Here is a 23,793-nt window from a genome sequence, read left to right as displayed (position 1 = left end):
GAAAAAACGAACATTTATTGTGCAGATTTAACGGGAATCAACTTATTAACTACATCAGACATTGCCTAGTTTTCTTTCATCTCTCTTTTTCCAAAAAGAAAACTAAGTATGATTGAAACTTGAAACTTCGTATCTTCTTCATAATCTAGGCTGAGTTCACAGGAAGTTATAAGGCGTTAAGTAGTTTAGTTTTATGTTAAAAAATTAAAAGTTAAGAGGAAATTAAGCACCATTAAATGCAGTTAGGTTCATTCTGGTCAAATCGGTCCATTTGATCCTTCTCTTTTACTAATACCAACCATTGCTTTTTTATGATTACATAAGACTCAGATTTTAAGGGAGGTCTGATATTTTTAAGTTCCAACATTAACTTTAAGGCTGAGCTAACACTAGGGACAAATGAGGACATTTTTGACCAAGCAGCATGTACCTATACATATTAATAGAGACATACGCTTTATTTAACTACAATTTGCCTTAAATTCCGTCTTACTATTCCTAATAATTCAGCAGAGAATAGAACGATAACGGTGCATTTGAATTCTCATAGAGAAGAATTCAAGTAATACTACGAATAACTTAGTGACGCTATCAAAGGTATTTGGTGTTCGACTATAGAGATCCTTAAATGAGTGCTAATATGTTTACTACTTTTTAAACTGGAAATTAGAGGCATTAGCACCATTTACTAATATTGCGCTAATTACAACGGCTTTGGAATAATAAAACATAAATAAGGTATCAGCCAAAGTTTTTAATAATTTTCTCTTAAAGATATACACACATAGAACTTTTTTACAATATCATTATTTACAGTCTGCCCAGCATGCAACAGTGCATATAAAATCATCATTGGAGGAAAAAAAACTTTACATGCAAAATAGAATTTGACAAGTTCTTTTCATTTGATATTTTTCTGATGGAAAATATATCAGAATGTCTTATTACTTTAAAAGTAAATTTTGTCTCAGAGAATATCGATTTAGAAATAGAGAGAATCAGTTAGAAGCATTTAAAATGATTTTTCGGACATGTTGGAGTAAACCTTTCCTTTCTAAGGTTTGAGAGATCACACAAATAATTAAAACAAGAACATAAGATTTGATGATCTTGTTCAAAAAGAAACAAGAGACTTAGATTAGAATGAAATGGAAGTCACAGGTAAGAATTAAGAAAGTTTGACTTTGAAAAAAACAGTAACTTAAAAGATTTGATTGTACTTGAAATAATCAGATCAAATTGATCGGTCAAACAAGAACAACTTCTTCATGATAGACAAGCATGATCTTGACTAAAAAGTGATAATTTACAGGATAAGATTCAAAATTTTTGACAGGGGAAATTTTAGGATAAAAATGTTATCAAACAAAACATTGCACTTAAAATCAAAACCGGACAGTCAATTATCCTTTGAAAAAGAATTGAGATGGAAAAAATTCTCTGATAAAAAAGCTTTGTGACGTTAGTAGTTTTGGTGTCCTACTTATCGTTTCCAATTTTGTCAACCAATTAGAAGAAAATTCAATGGAAAAACTACTTCCAGGGTGAAATGGGCCCACCGTCAACTACTCCATAGATTTTGGGCAGTTCAAAATAGGCAAATACTGGAACCACTGGATTTTGTATTCTCTTTTGGGTCATGGTGCCTACTGATTCATGTATAAAAGGCTGCTGAACAATCCTAGTTGTGGCTGCCATAGTCCATTTCAGTTGCAAATTGAGTTATTCTCATTGCATCAATTTATTTTTGGTCCAGCATGCAACAGTACAAAATAAAAAGTTCTTTTTGCTTTGAGCAACTTAATCAGCAGTACAATATCTTTGATTAATCATATGACACCTCCGCAATCGAACAGTGTTTGTGCAGGAAGCAGCTGATTTGAACAAAAATCATATCCCTTCTTTAACCTTCAATCATATTCAGTAAATTTCCTTCTTAAGAGAGGAACATGACACTAGAAACCTTGCTCAGATAAAGATAAAAAAAGTTACATGTACTCCCTATCACCTTAGTCAGTTAAGTGACTGGATCAGTCTTAGTACAGTGTAAATCACAGACAACCAATTTGTGCTTAAACTTAACACTCAATGAACATACGAGCATATGATTTTTTTTCATTTTTTTATCAAAACTAGGCTTAAAATCACTTGAACTGACAGATCATGCATTAGACGAGGCTTTAAGTACTCCACTTGATCGCGTTATCCCTGAATTTGGAGAAATATCTTTTACTGCTACAACTGATCAAAACGCTCATCATCTGAGTCGGAATCAAACTCATCAGAGTACTGCGGTACAACAGAATTGGGAGGGAACTGTGATAAGGAGTCACTGTTGGGCGGAGATACAGCACTACTGCTTTGGGTATAAGGAGGATCAGGTTCAGAATTGTGAGAGTACTGGGATGTAGTGGTATTAGCCTGAGGGTATGGTGATACTGATTCCCGGTTTTGCGAGTATTTGGAGGCACCACTACTGGCAAAAGAATATGCTGGCACTGGGTCGACTGCTCCATCTTGAGAATATTGTGAGTTTGCAGCCCTATCATGAGGGAAGTTTAGCACTGAATCAAGGTTTCTAGGAAATTGAGGGGGGATACTGCTGCCCGAAGTGTAGTGAGGTGCACTAGCTTGTGTCTGAGTGAAATGAGATCCAGCGGTGCTGCTAGGAGGGAACTCCTGTTTTGAGTCATGATTCGGAGGAGCAAAGACAGCTGCAGATGTGCTGTTAGATGAGTACTGCGGCGCAGGGTCTTGCGACCTTGCGCCGGCTGCGGGTCATATAACCTGCTCCACATTTACATTTGCAGAACCGCTTTGAGCTTCAGCCTCCCTCATTCCTACAACAGCGTTGATTAACATTTCTAACTCTTCTTGTGAAACATCAGTCCTTCCTTGAGCGGTGAGTGTTGCTGCAATCTGATTAGCAATGGCAACTTTGTCTACTGTTCCTACCCCTGGAACAGGAATTGGATCCGTGGGTTTGTCAAAAACAGGGGTTGGCGTGAACTTAGGTGGAGATGGCGCTCGGGGAGCCAACCTAACCAATTCATCAATGTTGGCAATAGCGTGCTTTGCAGCCCCCACCAAGTTGCCGGGAATCACCCGTGCCAAAAATTGACCTTTTAACTTTTCTTTGACTGTTTCCAATAAAACCATATTTGCATTTGTCAACAAAGTAGCTGAAGATTTTGGTTTCTCTTTTTCTAGAGCCAATGCGCAGGACAGTAAATCAACAATTTTTGGACCCAGAGAGGGACCAAGCTGATCTTCTAGGACACTTATGCTTCTAATGACTGTGATGACGTTGAGCGGTTCTTTGGCGAATGGCATTGCTTTCCTCGGGAATCTAGCCATGGTTTGGGCATACATCGATGAAACAGGCATTCCTCTCTCATCATACATTTGATGATAATAATGTCTTGGTGGGGCATACGTTACTTCAGGTATACTTTTTTCTGAAATGTTATCTAAATCATCACCTAAATCAACTTCATCATCTGAAATTGGAGATCCAAGAGGCTCTAGGGCCAACTCTTTCTTTGTTTTCTTCTCTTTAGAATTAGGATCTTCCCAAGGTGAGGGGGAACGCTTCGAATTAGAATCAACTTTTATCTCTGTGCCAGTGTAAGCTTTCCATAGGTTCTTCATATCATTTACTGAAACATCTGGCTGACGTGGGCGACTAGATTCTCGACTTCTATCTCGACTTGTATTTCGAGTCCTCTCTTGACTTCTGGAGTTTCTACTTCGTTCAGTTGTGCGCTCTTTGTCGAGTTCAATTTCAGCCTCTATTTTCTTTTTCAGTTCAGCTGTCTGTTTCTTCAAATCTTCTTCGTGTAGTTCCACCATCTTCTTGGTCCAAAATTCAATCCATTCTGGCTTAAAATCGTGTTGAAGTGGATCAACTCCAGATGCTTGGAGCTCCTTGAATCTTCGGTTCCAGAATAATTTCCACTCCTCCGGATACATGGGGTGTTTCTCTGGGTTCTTTTCATAATACTTGAGTTTACTTAGCAGTTTACTTTCCAAGCCTTTCAATTCTTCACTCAGTTTTTCACGTCTAGAGATTGATTCCCTCCTGTATACATGCCTGAAAACAATAATACATAATGATAAAAACTGTCAGTAGAAATTTTTCTTTACATATCTGCCTATAAATTTTTGGGCACTTGAAATAATCACCAATTTTCTTAAATTCTAAAGTATTATGAATCCGGTAAAACCTCCACATAACAACTTTCAGATGAGGCAAAAATTGCTGTTTGATCTAGATTGTTGTTAAATCAAGGCACGTTCTAGTATGCAGTTAATGTCAACTGAACTCAACTCCTGCAATTTTGGCAGGGTTATGCATCCTGTCCAGCAAAAATGCAGCTACATGCATCATAACTTCCTATTGCTGAAAAATTTTAAACATCCAAAATTTAGGACTTTTCCCCTCGCCCCAACGAATTTTGGCAAAACTCATTGACTTTACTCTGATTATTAAAAAAAAAAAAAAGAAATCCCTTGACCATTGTTGGAGATCCTCCAGTACTATATATACTAGACATATGTACTAGACTTAAATCACTTTGTTGAACTAAATCCTGGGAATTTTGATACCTACATAATGAATAATGTCTTACAATTAATACAGTCTTCATGCCGAATAAAAACAGGACCCTGCACTTAAAACCAGGGAATTCCGTGCCTTCTAAATTTCATTATTGTTTGATATCAGATTAAAATTTGGTTGTCTTTCCCAGATTTTTCCCGGCTGTTTCCACTTTGATATGTGAACATGAAAAAACCCAGTATTGTCAACTTGTACGAGGTGGTATTGATATGCTACTGACTCAGCATTTGCGAGTACTAGAATCTTTAAAATGGGACTCAAAATTGTCAACTAATAATTGATGTATCTGATTTTCTTCGACAGGGTCCTTTAATGACAAGAATCCAAAAGAAATATCCTCTGCAGGAGCACTTATGAAAACTCACCTTTCATCAGGATACCTCGGTCTTGAGTCTCTATATACCGGAGAACGTTGTCTATATCTTGGCCTGTACGGAGAACGAGAACGGGACCTGCGTTGCCTGAATGATGGTGGAGACCGGTGCCTGGAACGTGATTTGGAGCGTGACCTGGAATAGCGTCTCCCGTCTCGTCTATGGCGTGGTCCAGGCGAATACCTCATTCGTCTTGGAGATCTGCTTCGACGGGAGAGATTGCGAGGATAACTAGGCGAACGAGATCGTCGATACGGCAACCTGTACAAAGAACTCCGTTAAGGCAACAAATTTAAGATGTCAAAAAAGCATGAAAACAAAACCCGAGAGACCTAGTGTTTATTTTTCAACAGAAGGGGTACAATCTCATCTCTCGTTTAGGATATCTCTTTTTAGGATAGTTATCTAGTGACAGATAAGTTTTTAATCCCGATCATGTCTTTAACTTTCTCCAGTAATGCGACCTCTTTTCAAAACCCCAACTCCTTGTCCTGACTCAACTTCCCATCCTCAAAGGTCTCATTATTTTATTATGATTGCATGAATAAATATTTTTCTTTCATAAAAGAAAAACTACACTGGTCAAAGATCAGACTCATTAAGATTCATGCTAATTATTAGAGAGTTACTGCTAATACAACACCTTCTTTCTTTGTTGTTTTCCTTCAATGTTACATATATAAATTGAAATAATCTTACTAGGCATTGAAGATCAATGAAAAATATAGCTTCTATGGTCTTCGACATGAAAAGTAGCAAGTGATGCATGAAGTCAGGTGAGCGGCTCGATCTATTGCCTGAGGGTTGAACGACTTCGATGAGCCCAGGTCCTTAGGATTTGTACATATATCTGTATTTCAACCCTTGAACAATAGATCAAGTTGCGCACCTTACTCGCCCATCTGTCGCCTTTTTTTATGCTGTTGACTATTATCACTTCATTATTATTGAACCCAGTCATCCCTGCATTGCAATAACTGATGCAAAAGCCATTGAACATCCTCAACTGAAAATTCTGTTTTCTAGTATATATTTCTTAAAGATTTTTTTCTCTTCAAGATGTTTTACAGGATGTCTAGTATTTTTTAATTTTGAAAAATCCTGATATTTTTCTGATTTTTCCTGATATTTAATAATAAAATTCCTGATTTTTTCATTTTGAAAATTCCTGACATTTTCTTGATTTTTCTCGACTCCAGGCACGGTAGGCAAAAAGCAGTAAGACTTTCTCCGCTGTGGAGATTCACATGAGAAAAATTTCTGATAAAATCTCCGATTTTTCCGATTTTCCTGATCGGCAAAAATTCCTGATATTTTCCTGTTTTTCCTGATGCTAGACACCCTGTTTAAAATCAAGAAAATTCCTGGCCTCTCTTCGCGTGAGTCACCTAGTCTCCAAATCCTAAAATCTCACACTTACAGGACGGAAATTATATTCCCACTGACTCATTATGTTACCTTTCAACTCTACAGAGTGTTTTACTGCTAAATACAGTGAACTTAGATAAAATATTGCAAATGCCTTACCGTCTTCCACCTCCACCACCATAACGACCTCTGGACAAAGAGCGGGATCGTGATCGCCGCCTGGATCTGGAGCGTTGTCTATCTCTTGAGCGTCTTGAGTCTTGCGGGGAGTCATCAGGAGACAATGGAGATAAAGATTTTCGTGACTTTTTTGCTGTAGACAAAGTAAAAGCAGAAAATAGAGAACAAAACTGGCAAACAGTTGAAACTTGAATGCTTTTAAATGAAGTGGATTTATCAAAGGTTAATGCCAAGTTGCTGAGGGCAAGGGATCTTGCATGGAAGTCTGTGAAAACTTGTGAGTCACCAAGATGATTAGATTAAATTTTCCAATTTTTCAGAGTAAGGTTTCAAGATTTTCACTAATCACCTGTTTGGACAGACAGTATTCATAATTTGCTTTCCTCAGCTTAATACTGTTACCAAAATTCATAGGCCAAGAGACCAAAACGGCAGAAGGGCTCCGTGGCAAAACCCTGTTTGGAGAAAATCACATTGAAAGGTTCCCAACTTCACAATGTATTCATGTTATGGATTTGATATGGTTGTGAATTGTTTTCTTTTTTTTTTTCTATTTCCTTCAGGTGGCCATGACACTGTAATGGCCTGTACAGGACTATAGAGATACAATATCTACAATTTTTCATAGCAACTTATGTGGTATAGCAACTTATATGGTAGCAGTGGCCCTTTATACATAACTACCTAAATGTGGATAAGTTTGGTTGAGTAAGTTTGAGGGCTATGGCTACAGCGAGATCCAAAAAAGCACCTGTGTATAGAATAATGATAAACTAGGAGAACATATCCATATGGCCATAACAAAGGCCATATGAACCTTCAGGCATTGCCACAATTCCTTTCATAAAATACGAATTTGATGGAGATGTTGTAAACCTTTTTCTAATTTTTCAGAAAATTTTGTTTTCAGTTCAATCTAAAATATCTGAAAATTTTAACACGACTTTCCTTATTAAAAATACTTGTTTTATACAGGGGCATCTAAAAGCTCTCAAATTTTTTAACAGCGTTTTTCCTTAGCACAGCTGAATGGGTCTTAATTGGAGAAGCAGGAAAGTATTTAAAGATTCTTGGTAGCTTTATTGTAGGGGTGTATTTCATTTTGCTGGAGGCACTTTCAAAGTGTAGTAATTTTTTCTAGATTTACTTCAATTTTCAGTTATCTGAACAAATTTTTGGGTCATGAAAATTTGGGATTCTCCCTTAAGGATCCTGTAAATATTTGAAAAGGAAACATTTTTCAACCCCTTAATACCTAACAATAATAGTCATTGAAACTATTTGGAAAAAATTCAAGTAGCAATATTGCTCATTGGTATATGTATTAAGAACATTTACCAACGCCTTACACCACGCCAGCTTGGCTTGGAAAAATGGAACAGGCCAGAACTTTTATAATTCCTCAAGATGTGAGCAGAAAAAATGGTTTGAATTCTAACAGCAATGGGGACTAATTTTTGGGGTGGTTCAATTCAAGATGTCTGATGCAGTAAGATCTTGTCACTCAATCAATCTGATCTATTTGACGTTGGACACAAATGAAATAAGCCTAGCCACTAGCAAAAAGGAACTTACAAATTTTAAATTAGAAAATGAAAAACTTACATTCACTTTTACTATCTGGAGAATTTTCACCGAGGGTAACAACTTCTGGAGACTCTTGACGTTTTCGGATATTCCCTGTAACTGGTTTAGACTTGAAAGGAACTCGACCTTTATCACTACTGGTGCTGCTAAAAACATTCAATGTATATGATATTCATGTAACTATAACTATAAACTGAAGTCAGCCGCAAGACTTGACATGGCAATATTCTCTGTGAGTCTACTTTAGTGCTATAGTGGGATGACTAGTTTCTTGAAATTTTAAATGGGTGTCATCCCAACTTATCAATATTATTGAGTAAAAAAATTCCTGATTTTCCTCAGATTATTTGGTAATAATTGGCAGTAAAATACTCGTCAAAAGACGAAATCTGTTTAGGGCTCATGGATGCCGTTGCAGTCATCCAAGAATATGAAAATTCAACATTTGACGGCAAAGTTTCCAGATTTTTTCCCATGACTTTTATAGTTGAGTAAAATTTACTGATCACACCATGTTTCCCCTGACTTTTGGAAATCCAGCCACCCTGTTTGTATTTGGTTACAAGAGAGAAACTACTGTTCAGGAGATTTGAATGTCGGCGTGCAATTTGATTTAAAGAAATTATTTTTGATTTCAATACCTGGTGCAGAGAAATACATAGAAAAAAAGAAAAACTCTGTTACGTTTTTTTTCCCCACCTTTCTCTTTTGATTTTCCCACTAAGCAAATTCAGGGTGTCTACTGAGGTCCAAAAAGATAAAATAAGTACTTTTTCAGTACTTTTTAGGTACTTAAAGAAAAATTTAAGTACCTCGCCTTGGGGAAAAATTAGGTACTTTTTAAGTACCTTTTCGATATGTATCGCAATTCTTCAATTTTGGCACTGCTGCGCGCTTTACTTCGGCTATTCCCGTGGCCTTTTCGACTGTTTCCGTCAAATCTAGGGAAATGCCTTATTCCGCTCCTCTACAACAACCGCGCTTTTATGGGCTGACATTGCACTAATACGCCTGACGGACAACCCACAGAGGGTTGCTTAACTATCAGGCGATCGAACTGAACGCGCAGCGCGAAGCGCCAAAAATTACGGACCTTCCGCGAGATTTACGTACTTTTAAGGTGCTTACGGACCGACCTTAAAAAATGCGTACTTTTTCCGGACTTTACGGACTGGTAGACACCCTGAAATTTTAAAGCTTTGTTTTTTTCCAAAAGCAGCAGCTTTGGCTAAGACATTTAGGCCCAAATTATTCGGTAAACTAGCAAAACCTCCCTCACACTTTGAAGTGAAAAAACCATAGGAGAGAGAGTAATAATTTTTAATCAAACCCACCCCCCCCCCCCACCCCCTGTCTCTCGAAAGTAAATACATACACACCTGCTTTTGGAGTTCTCTTCCGCTGGATCATGACTTGGTGGTGGTGGTTCAACTGTAGAAAGAGAATAAGAAGGATGTAAATGAGGAGGCCATTGACTGACTACAAGTACAAATAAAAATGAAATTATTAAGGTAATAACAACCTAGATAATTAAGTGGCAAGTGTAATTGAATTGCTTTTCATAGTAAAGTCTTGCAGGAATTAATAACAAGATATGTTGAGCTGCCGAGTTTCTACGTAAAATATTGATGGAAATACCGCACTATGAAATACATACATGATAAATGACATCACTTACAATGTTGGTAGAATCGCCAGTACAACTTTCAATTATCACTGATCATAATTATACAAAAGTGATGAATGAAATTATATACAGTGCTTCGCTAAGAGTACACTGTACACTGCCTTTTTTTGAATATTATTGTTATTGAGAATAGACTTAAGCATTGCAATGGGTCTTGTTATTCCCTGCTCTATGAGACTCAAAAATCAAAACTTAATATTATGATAAATGACTGACCCGTCATTCCGTCAATGCCTTAAAATCGCAATATGAACAGCATTTTGCTGGGAAAAATTCTTACCAGGTCTAAGAAGTCTAGGATCTTTCACATATTTGACATCAACTAATTCTGCAAAATTATCCTCATCAGTTTCCCTGTAACATATAATAGATTTGATGAGAGATACATTAAAAAATGGCTGAGCAAGGGAGCCAAGTATTCACAAATGATACATAGAATAACCGCTTCTTTCAACTCTATACTTTTACTTGTGTTTCGGCCTTCTCAGTTTAAAGATTGATAATCACTTTCAATCATTTAGATAACTTATCAAGGAAATAAATATTCAGAAACGTTTATTGCGAATTTGTCTGCATGTTTTCCCTTGAAAAATACTACACACGGCATACCAAAAGCCATGAAAAGCATTTTTATTGAATGTATTTCAGAGGTTATCGGTCTCAAGAAAATTAATTTTTTGTCACATTCCGAAGATATTCTCATGTGCTATGTACTGCAGCCTCAGGCTACAGAAGTTTTGCACTGACAATTTAAATCGAAGGGAAAATAATGACTGGAAAAAAAATAAGGGTCTGCGCTCGCTTTCAGTTTTCCGTTCTCCAAGTTAAATAGTTGTTTCTACATAATAACTAAGCTTATAGAATGTATGAAAATAGACTATAAAAATAAGACAACTTTGCGGCCACACTTACCTGAAGTGCCTTTCTCCATCAATTTTGGCGGTTAGTTCTGCTCTTTCACCTGGCTGATTGAATTTTATTTCCTCCATGACTTTGGGTCTCAGACGTCCGAAGCGCTCTTCGATTTTCCCTACAATGTATTGAGTTAGTAGGCAGAGCCCATTTTTATAGCTGGGTTGTTTTGGAATGTTGTTCAGAGCCACATAGACCAACCGAAAATACCGTCCCTGGAAAGTACAGAAAAAAAATCTGATGAGTTTTCAAAGAATGGAATATAATTAGTGAGAGGTACTTCTAAGATACAGGCTACTTACTTGCCCTCTATCATCTTATTGATTAAGATCTTTGAAACAAAAGTTTGTTCATCGACTTTTTACTGAGGGCTAAAGCAACTGCTTCTTTTATCCACAAGCTAAAAATTCTACCCAATTTAAAATTGGAGACTCAGTCTTACAAGACTAAATTTGCGCTTGGCTGACTTCTGAGAGACAAGCTTGCAGAAGAGATTCTGATTTGAGTCCAAATGAAATTGTAACAGCTCTACATATGATCAGCTGAAGAAAAGCATGAAAGAGGAGAAATCTTCTTCTTTTATTACAATGTAATTGAAATTGGTTTCATTTCATTATGTTGTGAAAATCCCAGTACAGGCAAAAACGAAAATACTACAAACAATCTAATTGTTCCTAATGAATCGCTTGTCCTGATCGTAGAATCGTGTTTTGATGGTTTGAACTCATAGATTGGCAAAAAAATATTAAGATTTGTTCAAACGCCTAGTTTAATTGTATTGAGTGATAGAGATATTGCTCATCAAAATACAACATTTATGACATCATCCACCGCAGTATAGCAACCATGGTTTCTTCCTCCTTGGTTTCATCCGTTTTCTACGTTGAGAAACCAGTGCAAATGGGCGTCTCACCGATTGATGAAACTAAAATGGAGAAAACAACCGTGGTGGATGATTTCAAGCGCTGTGTTTTTCAATGAGCGATATCTCTTGTAATAGTGGACGTAGAAACTTGACGTTTGAACACATTTTATTATTATTTGCTGATTTAGAAGCTCAAACTATCAAAACACGATTCTGTATTCAGCTAAATTGACCCATTTCCCGAAATACATTCCCTGATAAGCTGATAACAGAGACCATCTTTTTGCAACTGGCACCAAGCCTTACGGTCAAAGTGGCCATGGTGTTTTGAACATGCTGACGTGCTATAACAGTGTCTAAGGGCCCTCTAAAGAACTAACTGTAAAAAGGTGTATGGTATAATGTTATGTATATGACCTTACGATCAGCAAAAAGCGCTAGCATCACGGCGATCAACGGAGACCATGGTTTAAAGCGCTGGAATTCTGCTGTTTTTCACTCGTCTTACTGGCCTGACAGGAACAATTTCCCAAGAACACATTGACAATGAACATGTTAAAGATGATTTTTTAAACCAGCACTAAAGACTTACCAAGTACTTTTGGTAATGACTCTGACTGGTCATGTGCTTGAGAATGCTGCGCGGATCACCTCTCTTGTCACATAACAAGCAAATGTAGCGGGGCTCATTAGCTGGATCTGGATTTGTCAGCTCAACAAGGAATTCCAATCCTATGATTGGCGCTTCATTGAATTCGTCTAAGGCTGATTGAAGTTGACACACATCTTGTATGATGTCCTCAAACCCGGGTGGCACAGGCTCGCCTGGTTCAATGTGAGGTGCCTCGACTGTTGGGGAATAAAATTATCAGTTATATGAATGACAGGTAAAAAGCTCTAAAAAGACAAATTTGATTCCTAAACGTCGATTTTTCTCAGCGATTAGAAAGTCTTTTGGAGAAAGTTGTTATCTGTTAAAGTAATCTTAGCTTTTATATTAAAAATTTTCATTTTCCTTGCTGCATCAAAATTGATAATGGACCACTGGGCAAGATACGAATTTAAGCATTCTGATACATGTTTCCCAGTCAAAATTTCACGTAGAAGACGATTTGCACAACGAAAATTACTGAAACCAACTCCTAACGAAGATATTCACGTTTTTACTTCACATTGGTTACGAGGTATTTGAACTGCCCGCTGACAAGAAACTCAAAGCTCTACGTGAGTCAAATCGCGCACTACAACGGTTTCAACAAGCTTTTCAGTCGAGCAATGTTCATGTCCCAACATGTGTTGTTCAAACTATAAGCAATTTGCTACAGCTGAGCCAAAGCGTCAAGATTGAGGTTGCCAGATTTGTATATCGTAGAGACAGTCATGATAACGTTTAGCGCGCGATGTGAATCACGTAGAGCATTGAGTTTTCATGAGCGGGTGGTTTGATTTCACGCATCAAGAATCATTAAATATCTTCGTAAGAAGTTGATTTCGGTAATTTTCGTTGTATGCATCGTGTTTTACACGAAATTTTGGGTAAGAGACACGTATCAAAATGCTAAAATTCTTACTTTGTCTAGTGGTCCATTCTTTACTTTTAAATATTATTACGATACAAATCCATAAGACCCAAATTTGCTGACAGTATTCCATCCAACCTAATATTACTTTTGTTGGTTTTTGTGGCAAAATCAATGCTAAATCAACATTAAGGTGATTTATTGGACGCCATTTTATGTGTCAAGAGCGGCGTGCGATATATCGCATTGGTGCTATTCGCACAAGAATTCATGTACCAAATTTGATCAAGTAATTTAACGTATTAAAGGCTTGGTTTTTTAAGAGGAAAAATATTGCATTCGATACTGATATCAAAACTGCACTCGAATGCAATACTTTTCCTCTGAAAAAACCACGCCTTTAATACGTCAAATTTCTTGATCAAATTTGGTACATGAATTCTTTAGTCTCATGTCAATAGAAGTGCGATCTTAAAATTCGAAACAAATGACAAGTAGCTGAAATTATAGAACAAATCGATGCAATATATCGCTTGTCGCTCTGACACAAAAAATGGCGTCCATCGAATCACCTTAATAGCAATTTAAGTTTTAGCATCCAGAGGATTTTGACTAATTTTGGAATCAAAATTCTCCCTTGTAGTTTACTGAACTACAACACCCTTTTCTGATAGGTCAAAACTTTAGTGAAAGCACTAATCACTGAAACCGATAATATTTCCAATATAATTTATAATACTATCGATTTCACCTATGGCATTATCAGTGGAGGGAGAAGTGCTTGGAAGAAAGGTAGAAAGTTACCAGAGATAGCGGAAACTTTACTTAATGCTATTCCAATCTACACTATCAGCTCGATACCTGGACTGACATTTTCTAAAATATTAAGCATGTTTGATCTGAATTTTTATCTTGTGAACAAAATTGTTATTTTTAAAAGATAATAAAAGAGCATACTTCTTATACATTTAAGATTATTTTTTTTGAGGCTCATATTCTAGTCAATCAATGATATTCAAATCAATGCAAAGACAAAGACAGCACAATCAAACTTCATAAATGCACAATTGCACTGCAGAAACTTAAAGACCCTGAGGGGGGGTGAATCCCTTCCTAAAATGAGCTGCTACAAGCTACACTAATCAACTGAAATGCATTTACTTTCATAACTTACCGACGAGTTTCGTGAAAAAGACTTTCTTGTGATGTGGTCGGGCCATAACCGTTTTATGCTTCTCTGTATTGATGTGTTCCTGAAACATGTCCTTGCCTTCGAAGACCATGTTGCAAGGGTGGCATCGCCACATGACACCGATCGAGTCAACTGTGTGAGCAAAGCCCATTGTGCCATCGTCAAGCTTGACAACTGTGAGGAGCCACTTCTTCTCATCATTTTCGCTTTTTGGATCTTTTGAGACGGCCGGCTGGATGGAACAGATAAAAGATGTGTTACACTCTATACACACTGTTCGAAAGGTAAGAGAAATATGAGAAATCAAACAAATCAAGGGTAATGATTTTGATATGCAGTAAAGATGAAGACATGATCGCGGCACTAGCATAGGCTTTTTCTACCTTCTTCATCATAGAATAAAGGTACATGAAAAAAATTTTATTTCAAGCCAACCGCATGAAAGAACCTTAACTCCCCCAAGATTACCTACTGCTTGTGAGCAACTTTCACACTAAGCAACACTTATATGGAAAGGTTTGTTCTTATCACTCAAGACATAGAATTTATGCTGGCGTTCATAAGTTCTGAGAGAAATCTGGGAACAATTTTCTTAATCAGGCAGCCATATTGCTATTTCCTGAGACGATTTAATGCTGCCATACAGTTAAATTAATTTCCACAGTTAAGTCATCTAACGAGATAACATTTTTAGGAGCCCACCGATCAGGGCGGAGCTACCCGAGAATCCTAAAGCTGGTACATTCCAAGAATCCCACTTATGAAATCCATCATGGATCACTACTGTTGGTGCAGTTTATGTTCGATGTTCAAAAGGAATCAATACCTTCGTAAAGAACTCAAGTAGATTTTTGCTCTACTTTACCTCAAAGCCTCCCTCCTTGGACTTAATGCTTACCGCCTGAAATGACAGGATATCAGTTTATGAACCTACAGCTGAAGACGTTTCAGAGAGAGAAAAGTATGTCAAATTAGCCCAGAAGTTAAATACTTTGAGTGTTCCTCCAGTATTTAAAATCTTGGATTGTCTTTAAAAGCAGCAGCCATGAGACTGCTCTAATTTCAGCATGACAATTCTGAATGACAGGTGATTAGTATCTCAAAACGGACGAAAAGACTAATCATTATGTGAGACACGTCTTTTTGATTTCGTGAAGTTGGAAGGTGAGTAGAAACATCCACCGCTGTATTCAGGAAAGATCCAGAAAAGCACGTGAACAATACATAACATTGCGCACAATTTAAGTAGAAAATAAACCAAAATCACTTCACATTATCAACTAAATTTCACTTAACCAGTCAGAGACTGATCTCTCCTGGAAAAAAAACCGTCAAACAAGAGGATAACATTACAAGAAGATTTAGATAGATACATGAAACATATATTTGTCTCACGCGCCTCTATAAATATTTATCTGTAGCTGTGAGTTAGGATAAAAGTGTAAAATGAAATTGCATAGAAGAGAATTATTTTATTCGATCAGGTGAAAGGCCTTAATCCAGATTTTGCTCCACAGAAGCAATGCAATCATGATCATACCAAAAATCTTTTTAATTTAAACAAGTGAAAGGATTGCAATTCAAACTTAAAAGAAAAATCACGGCGCATACTTAAAAATTTTCATGAATGGTAAATTGACCATTGAAGAATTCTTCATGTATTAAGAGAATGAAAAGACTAGGAGTTTCTTTTCTTGCTACAACCAAGAGGTCAAAAATAAAAATTCTCCTTGCAAAACTTACCTGTTTGTTTTAAGAATTGATAAAAGAAATATTTTACATCCATAATGAAAACTTCATGCGCACAGATATCGCAGTCAACCATCATACTACTGAACTGTTGCCGAAAATTGACAAAAAGCTGCCGCAAATGTTTTAACTTATACATTTGAACTCATTCAAACTTAATGAGAAAAATTAAAAGCACAATAAAAGATGGATCACCACGAAATTGGCGGGAGATCTACAATTTTTCTTTTTTAATTACCGGTAATTAAAAAAGATTTGATAACTTTGTACCAAATAAAAAAGCGAGAAAAGCCATTTTTTTAAAAAAAAATTTCCTCAACTTAAACTAAAAATTGGTTCTTGAACAACTTATGAAAAATGAATTATGAGTCTTATCCTCAAAAATGGAAAAAAAATGTCACTTTTCAGCCATGAAAGGCTTGTATCTTTATAAAATTATTAAACTGTCAACCATTCAGCATTATTGATTTTTGTTGTTTTAGGATTGATTTTCTTTGACTCTCAAGCTTATTTCACATCTGACCAGAATTACAAGGGACCTTTGTAAAGTATTTTCGATCTCTTGATAGGTGAAGAGGAAGATATTCCTCTTAGAATAGCTGTTGGAACGCTAGTTACTGGAAAAATTATCTCGCTTCAAGGGTAAAAATTACAAGGAGCAATTACTTCAAATTTTCGCAGAAAAATATTTTCATGCAGGGAAAACCCAACAGAAATGCAGCAAAAGACGAGAGTACAGGTTTCCGATTTTTTCCGCTATGATGCGATGCTACAATAGGAGCTTGTTTCTTTCTAAAATTATTAACCCGTCAATCATTCAGCATTGATTTTTGTCGTTTTAGGATTGATTTTCTTGGACTCCCAAGCTTCAGTATTTCACATCTGACCAGAATTACAAGGGACCTTTGTAAAGCAAGTTTACATCCTTTTTTCCTCCTGGACTTATTAAGTCTTTTGAGCCCGGTTCAAATAAATATTCTTCAGACACACACATTTTCTAGACTCAAATTTCTAAGCGCACACTGGACAGCACAGTTCTTCCTGTTTTTCTCGGATTTTGCACTTCAACTCTAGAACCCTTAAGAAAAATATTGGTTCAATCACTCAGGGTAAATTTAATCAAACTAAAAAGCTTTTGATAAAATAGGTTTGATTCTGATACACTTTAAAGGTGGAAAAAAAGCAGGAGAGAGAAGATTCAGCTGTTAGTAATTTATTTTCTGATTATTTTTAAATGGTCATGAGTTGAAAAGCACATTGAACAGTCTGCTCCATTCTGTATGAACCCTATCCGTGCACATCTTGGAAAAATCTATGACAGTAAATTCTAACTGACCACTTTATTGACTAATTCCGTAATTTGTTCATAGACCTTGCACTTCCTTATACTTCATTGAGACAATTCTGGGTTATATCCGGAAGTGTGGCGTGAATTGCAATATATCGATTGTTATGCCACATAAACCCATGGAAAAGGATCAATAAACAGGGTGTTTGCAGCGAACACCTTAGTCATCGATTCTTTACCATAGGTTTAAATGGCATAACAATCGATACATCTCAATTCACGCCACGCGTCTGGTTATATCGATTTGGAATTTTAACCACACTTTACCTAGTGAGTATTTCATTTCCTCTAAAAACGAATAGGATTTATGAAATTTCTTCATCTTCACAGCATCCAATGTATTTAAAGCTTTTTTGCTACCAACAACAGAGATTTTGGTTGAGTTCACACCAAATAGGTTTATGTCCTTTCAAATGGCGGCAGAAGACCATCTTGATTCTTGTGTTTACTTTCAATGCTAAAATGAAGACAGCTGATCACCTGTTGCACTCTAAAAGTGCACAAACTCATTCGGCAGGGACTCTTACGATATACGTCCTTAAGATAGCTTCGCAGTTAATTGGTTGCAGTTTACTGGGGAGCCTCCAAAATTAAATACCCTTTCAAAATTCTAAAAATAGGTATGATGGAGAGTAAAAAAAAAAAAATAAAAAAGAGCATAAAACAGACTAAGTTAGCAGCTTCCACGATTTTCTATGATGTCAGCAATCTGAGGTTTCTGGAAGCCAATGCTTCCACACAAAAGTTTCATCAATTGCTTTAACCAAAAAAGCATTCACTTATCCAAATAAATGTCACTTCAAAGGATGAGATATTTAAAGATGCTAACTTACAATTAACTTTGTTGAAAAATTAATATTTGATGGTGCTGGTGGAAAATTGCTCAAAATGGGGACAATTGCTGATCACAGTAACGCAAAAAGGCTGACTTGTGAATTAACATTCTGAACTAATGGAGAAGTCGGAGGACCGCTTTTAAAAATTCATCTATTTCTACAATACTTGCTTCTCTGCCTTAGGAAATTCTAATTGACTCAACTGAGTCTTTCTGGAAACTCTGCAAAAATAACCATGCTTTGAAATTCTAAATTAGGTACCTTCTCTCGATCAGAGGAGGAAAAAATGAGAGACAACAAATTGAAGTGCCTTCAAGGGGAGTGAAGTTCTTAGAATTTCATTAAGGGTAGGAGAACTGAGGGAAAAATCTAAGAGATTAAACAAAAAATGTATAAAAAGCAACCTTACCGGTGACTCTATAGGGCCTGGATTTTCAGGGTTTGTCTTTGCAAATGGTTCTTCAGCATGCCATTCATCAATGACAAAATTTCGGCCTTCTATGTCCAGATCATCGAAAAAACCGGAGTTCCCAGAGTATGAGTAGCTTTCCATCCTTGGATACTACGTGAAATAAAGATATCAGCTAGATAGCTTCATTGTAGCTCTCTTGTCGATAGTAGTAAATTACGACGATAAAAGTCAAGAAACACAACACTTGCACCAAAACGTGGATCGTAATTTGCACGTTGCACGAATAAAATAAACACTGATGGTAAAATTAAAGAACAAAACTCTGTTGGTAAACCGAACGCACTGAAATCATAGGAAAAAATAAATTGTGGCATTAGAATCAAAATTGGAGACATTTTATTACAGCAATAATGAGACAATCAATGCATGAACAACAAAAACAAAACAAAAAACGATTGGGTGGCATTACGTAGTCAGGTACGAATAAATATTTTTGTAGTAAGAATTGAGAAGTTTATCAAAACCAATACAAACAAAGTAACGGCCACTTAACTTTGTTGCTGTCAGTGACTTGAAAGCTTAGGCTTTTAGGATATATTTTAGAGAGGGTTGAAGAAATTTTTTCACCTTTATAGGAAAGCGAGTATCTAGTTTAGGCATATCAAGACTACACATGATTTTTAAGCTTCCTTTTTTTTAAACCCTGAGTTGTAGCGGTAAAAATGATAAACTGTGGGAATCCGGAAATTTTGCATTTTTGATTTCGAGACTTGGTGGCACAACCTCTAACTCTAAAAACGAATCCATTTTTTGGAAAATAACTAGTGACATCAGAAATTTTTCCTGGAATTTCACAATATTGTTTTGACTCTTGCATGAACGAGTTAAGGTGATTCGATGGATGCCATAGTTTGTTTCAGAATGACATGTGATATATTGCATCGATTGGTCCCATTTTTTCAGCTACTCGTCATTTTTCTCGAATTTTGAGATCGCAATTCTGTTACCAGGAGACTGAAGAATTAACTTATCAATTTTGACAAACAAATTCAACGTATAAAAGGCGTGAATTTATAGGAGGAAAAATATCGCATTTGAGTGCAGTTTCGATGTCAGTATCGAATGCGATATTTCTCCTCTAAAAAAACCATGCCCTTAATACGTTGAATTTGTGTGTCAAAATTGATATGTGAATTCTCCTGGCAACAAAATTGCGATCTCAAAATTCGAGAAGAATGATGAGTACCTGGAAAAATGGGACCAAACGATGCAATATATCGCATGTTGTTCTGACGCAAAATATGGCGTCCATTGAATCACCTTAGAGAGAATGTAAAGCCTAGGAAACCCATAAATGTTGGATGGTGATGGTACTGAAAATCAATAGGAGCCACTTACCACTATACATAAGACCTTAAAAATAATTCCATTTCGTTTTGTTTACTACTAATACAGAGGCAAGAAATATCCTTTAACATGAAAGTGTAAAAATTGCAGGAATCATTGGGAAATTAGTTGCCTGCCGCACACAAAGGCGTATCTACATTGTAGTGTTCCAAACCTTCCATCTATGACGAATGAACCATTTTCCTAATTTTTCGGGGTATTTATGCAATTGTTGTTTACATTGCTGATAAGCCTCTCTAAAATATCCAAATCTAAGGGAGTGAGGATTATTTAGGGCGTAACATCGTAATAGTAGCACTTGTGTATTTAATTTGTTACGTGCGGAGGTGACCTAAGTGCTGAATAAAAGTGTAAGATTTTCTTACATAAAAAACTGGTCTAATTGGTCTTTGATGACAAAGAATAAAACAGTTTTCTACGTGAGTCAATCTAACACTTTTATTTAGTACTTCGGCTACCTTCTCACATGACAAAAAGTAATGTGTTTTAAAAATAATAAGTACGCAGAGATTTTGAGATATTACAGTGTAGATACACTCCTTGGGCGACAGCTGGCAAATTTTACCTCTTTCTAGGCGGTAAGTATTATAAATCTTAATGCTTACAAAATTTCTGCATGAAGTGTTCAATCATTCTTTTCAAGAGCAGCCACAAGAATTGATACGGCATTGAAATCTGGCTCAAATGAAAGCTTATGATGAGGTGAACAATTAGAAGAGTAAAACTTTTGATAGCACCCACTTTAGGCTGTACAGAAAATTTCTGCCACATTTCCATTTTTAAAAATTCAGAAATATTAAAACTCCAGGATTTCTGCTATTGCTTCACCTTCTTGCCCAGTAACCACTTATCTCACTGATTTTTGGCTAGAGTGCACAGCACACTTCAGCCAGAGAACTGGTATACAATTAAAACGGCCTTCAATAATAAGTTACAGCTGAATTTCAGAGAGTTCCAGAGCAAAAATTACTCACAATCTCAGCCTTAAAATTTTTCAACTCTGCAAGAAGGTCAACAGAATGTGTAAAGCCAAAAAATTTCAAAAATTGCACTGATTATCAGGGGTTTAATCACCTCAATTTTTGCTGGGAAAAAAGCTAACTTTGAGTTTCCTCTCCAACACACGGATTTTTTCAGGGCTCTTAGGCACAAGTATCTTCTGCACCCTTGAAGTTCCTATCTGCCACTTTGACCCTACCTTGTTTCCGAGACCAAAACGTGCCGCGACTGTTTTCTCTTCATCGCTTAGTTTTGGCACAACATCTGGGCTTGAGGTGACACTCTCGTGGTGAGAAGAGCAGTGGAGAGTCTTTCTGCCAGGCAACACCTTTGATGGTTTTCACAGTTTGCCCGCAACCTGCTTGGTTGATCCCCCTGACACTTACACTGATCACTTTCCCTCTGTTTCAGAGATTTAACAATTTTTTGGGAGGAGAAGATTAGGTACTTTCTTTCTTTTTGAATCTGGATCTCACTAATCTTTTCTCATGTAAAATTTAGAATGAAGCACAAAGGGCAGAGCAGGTGCATTGCTTTACACTACAGTACTTGACACCTTGGAGTGTTTCGGCAGACCATCAAAATCACTTAATTTTCAGGAATTTCCTTTTCTAAAAATTATCACTTCCTACATTGCGCTATATGAATCAGTGCAAAATTAGTTTTATGAAATAGATAGAACCTGAAAACATTGTAACTTACCTCATCTAATTTATCGTTGCACATAAAAAAAAACAACCAAAAATAAAAAAACCATAGCTTAACTAATGCGCACATTACACCGAAGGGCCTTCGTCAAGTTTGATTTACTGCCCTTCCTCCTCCTCCTCCTCCCTCCCCCCACCTCCAACAAAAAAAGACGCGAAATTTTTGAATCAACGAACGGTAGGGGGGCATCAGTATCCACTATCTTTTCAAGTTCCCAAGCCCATAACAGACGAAAAACATCGATATTTTTTCGTGGAGTATCTCCCTGAACTGAAAACAGAAATACAGTGCACACTCATCCGAAAGCACATGGAAAAACAGGAAGCCAGTAGTACCTGTGTGTGATCAAGGTGCAGGAATTTAGGTGCAATAAGAAATAGTTCTGAATTAAACATGAAACATGTGAGTTACAAAATCTATCAAGACCTAAGAAACAACTTTATTTGAACATGTTGCTATACTCTGGCTTAAGGAATCTTGGTATTGCAAATCCTCACATAACTCAAAAATTAATGGAAGACACTCCAGAGGTGATGAAACCGAGAGGACGGTAAGTTCCGAAACGCATAGAACTTTACGCGGTCCAGAGGTCTTCCTAGTGCACGCTTCCCCTGAAATAGTAGAGACTAGATTCTTAAAGCTTCCTTTATGAAAATATGTAAGTACAAGGAGTGTTTTTCTTTCCGCGACTAAGAGCTTAGGCAATGAACGGTCAAAACATTCGGGTTAGTAATTTCTTAGGCAATGCTCTGGATGAAAATTTTCATGCGAGTCACATGACCTGCTGGCCTTGAATAGAATTTTGGCAAGCATCAATATACACAATAAGATAAAAGTACTCATCATCATCTGAAATAATTGAATTTTGCCAAAAAAAAAAGTACAGTCAAATTAGTTTGGTCATCAAAAAAATAAAGGAACGAAAAGGATAGAAAAATTTAGTGAGTTTAAAGTAAGTTGTGATTTCCACACAATCTTTCTTTTATCAACGTTTCAATATTGCTCAGTTTCAGTAATTATACCAGATGATGACGTCCAGTGAATTTGGTTCCAGAGTACATTATACCAGCTGGGTGCCCTAAATGGAGTCCCCAGGGAAATAGGATACCTCCTACCGGTAAAAAGGGAGTTGAGGGAGCAAGATCCTCCAGAGGTTTCTTAAAAGTTTAAACTCTTCACAACCTTTCTTCCTTTGACATTTGTAATAAATCTGATGAAACACATAAAAAAAAAAATCTTCCTGTAAATAAATTGCTTCTTTCCTGGTTACTTTAAACTTTCTTGGTAAAATGATCTAGTGTGAGCATGATTTTGAGAGATGTCTCAACTTCGACGAAGAGAGTTGCTTAAAGAGAAGGAGCGCAGCAAAACCGTGACAACATACGTCGACAACTGCCCGACTACGCTGTGATCAGAGCTTTCTGACACCAAAAGAGGTGCATTTTGGTCTGACATTGGATCACCCCACTTGTTTGTGCCGCAATAATTTTGATTCTTATTCTTGAATATGTATGTACTTAATCGCTAAGTTCTTACCAATGCCTCAGCTGAAAGGTGATGGTGTCGACCGTTCAAACCAGAAAGAAGTCCGACAAAACTTCATAGCAGATGGGTTCAGTTAGATTATACTGCTAAGTACAGGATGTGATCCTCTTGGGTTATATTGTGTAGGTACTTCATAAATAAAGTGTGATGATGGCAAAGGTTGAGCCTAATTCACAAACCTGATAAAGAGCTGAGAGGGGTCCGACTCGGAGATAATTCCGTAGAAGCCTCTGAGGGAAGAACTTGAATGATGTACTGAAGGCGCCGCGAAATTATACAGCGCCTGCCCCGCACTTGTATTAAAATTTAATTACACAAAAACAATAGAAAGAAACTGAAAATTCTTAGCGTCGGGGTGCAAATTTTCCCAAATTGCAAATGTGAGTGTGGTTGACGGTGACGGTGGTAGGTGTTGTGCGTTGATCATCATTATTTTTTCCAGAGACAAAATTTTTTCCTGTAATCTTTGCTTTCATTGTTTAC

General features: G+C 36.7%; 1 protein-coding gene across 6 annotated transcripts; it reads right to left on the bottom strand.

The window, feature by feature from the left end:
- Positions 1-1,372: 1,372 nt before the first annotated feature.
- On the bottom strand, positions 1,373-23,702 carry LOC109037927 (uncharacterized protein CG7065). 6 transcript variants are annotated; one of them, XM_072299902.1, is made up of 11 exons: positions 23,490-23,702; positions 18,649-18,993; positions 14,289-14,538; positions 12,187-12,443; positions 10,730-10,944; positions 10,098-10,171; positions 9,510-9,609; positions 8,149-8,276; positions 6,523-6,676; positions 4,987-5,256; positions 1,373-4,093 (listed from the first exon to the last, which is right to left on the bottom strand). In XM_072299902.1, the coding sequence occupies exons 2-11, from the start codon at positions 18,790-18,792 to the stop codon at positions 2,779-2,781; spliced, it is 2,907 nt and encodes a 968-aa protein (XP_072156003.1). In that variant the 5' UTR covers positions 18,793-18,993; positions 23,490-23,702; the 3' UTR covers positions 1,373-2,778. The 6 variants fall into 6 exon arrangements, with proteins under 6 accessions (XP_072156003.1, XP_072156005.1, XP_072156006.1 ...); XM_072299904.1 differs by having other exon boundaries at positions 8,149-8,273; XM_072299905.1 differs by having other exon boundaries at positions 9,510-9,561.
- Between the last annotated feature and the right edge of the window lie 91 nt (positions 23,703-23,793).

This window comes from Bemisia tabaci, chromosome 4 (assembly GCF_918797505.1).
Source record: "Bemisia tabaci chromosome 4, PGI_BMITA_v3".
Lineage (NCBI taxonomy): Eukaryota > Metazoa > Arthropoda > Insecta > Hemiptera > Aleyrodidae > Bemisia > Bemisia tabaci.
The sequence above is the reverse complement of the archived record's forward strand: the minus strand, read 5'-3'. Positions and strand labels throughout refer to the sequence as shown.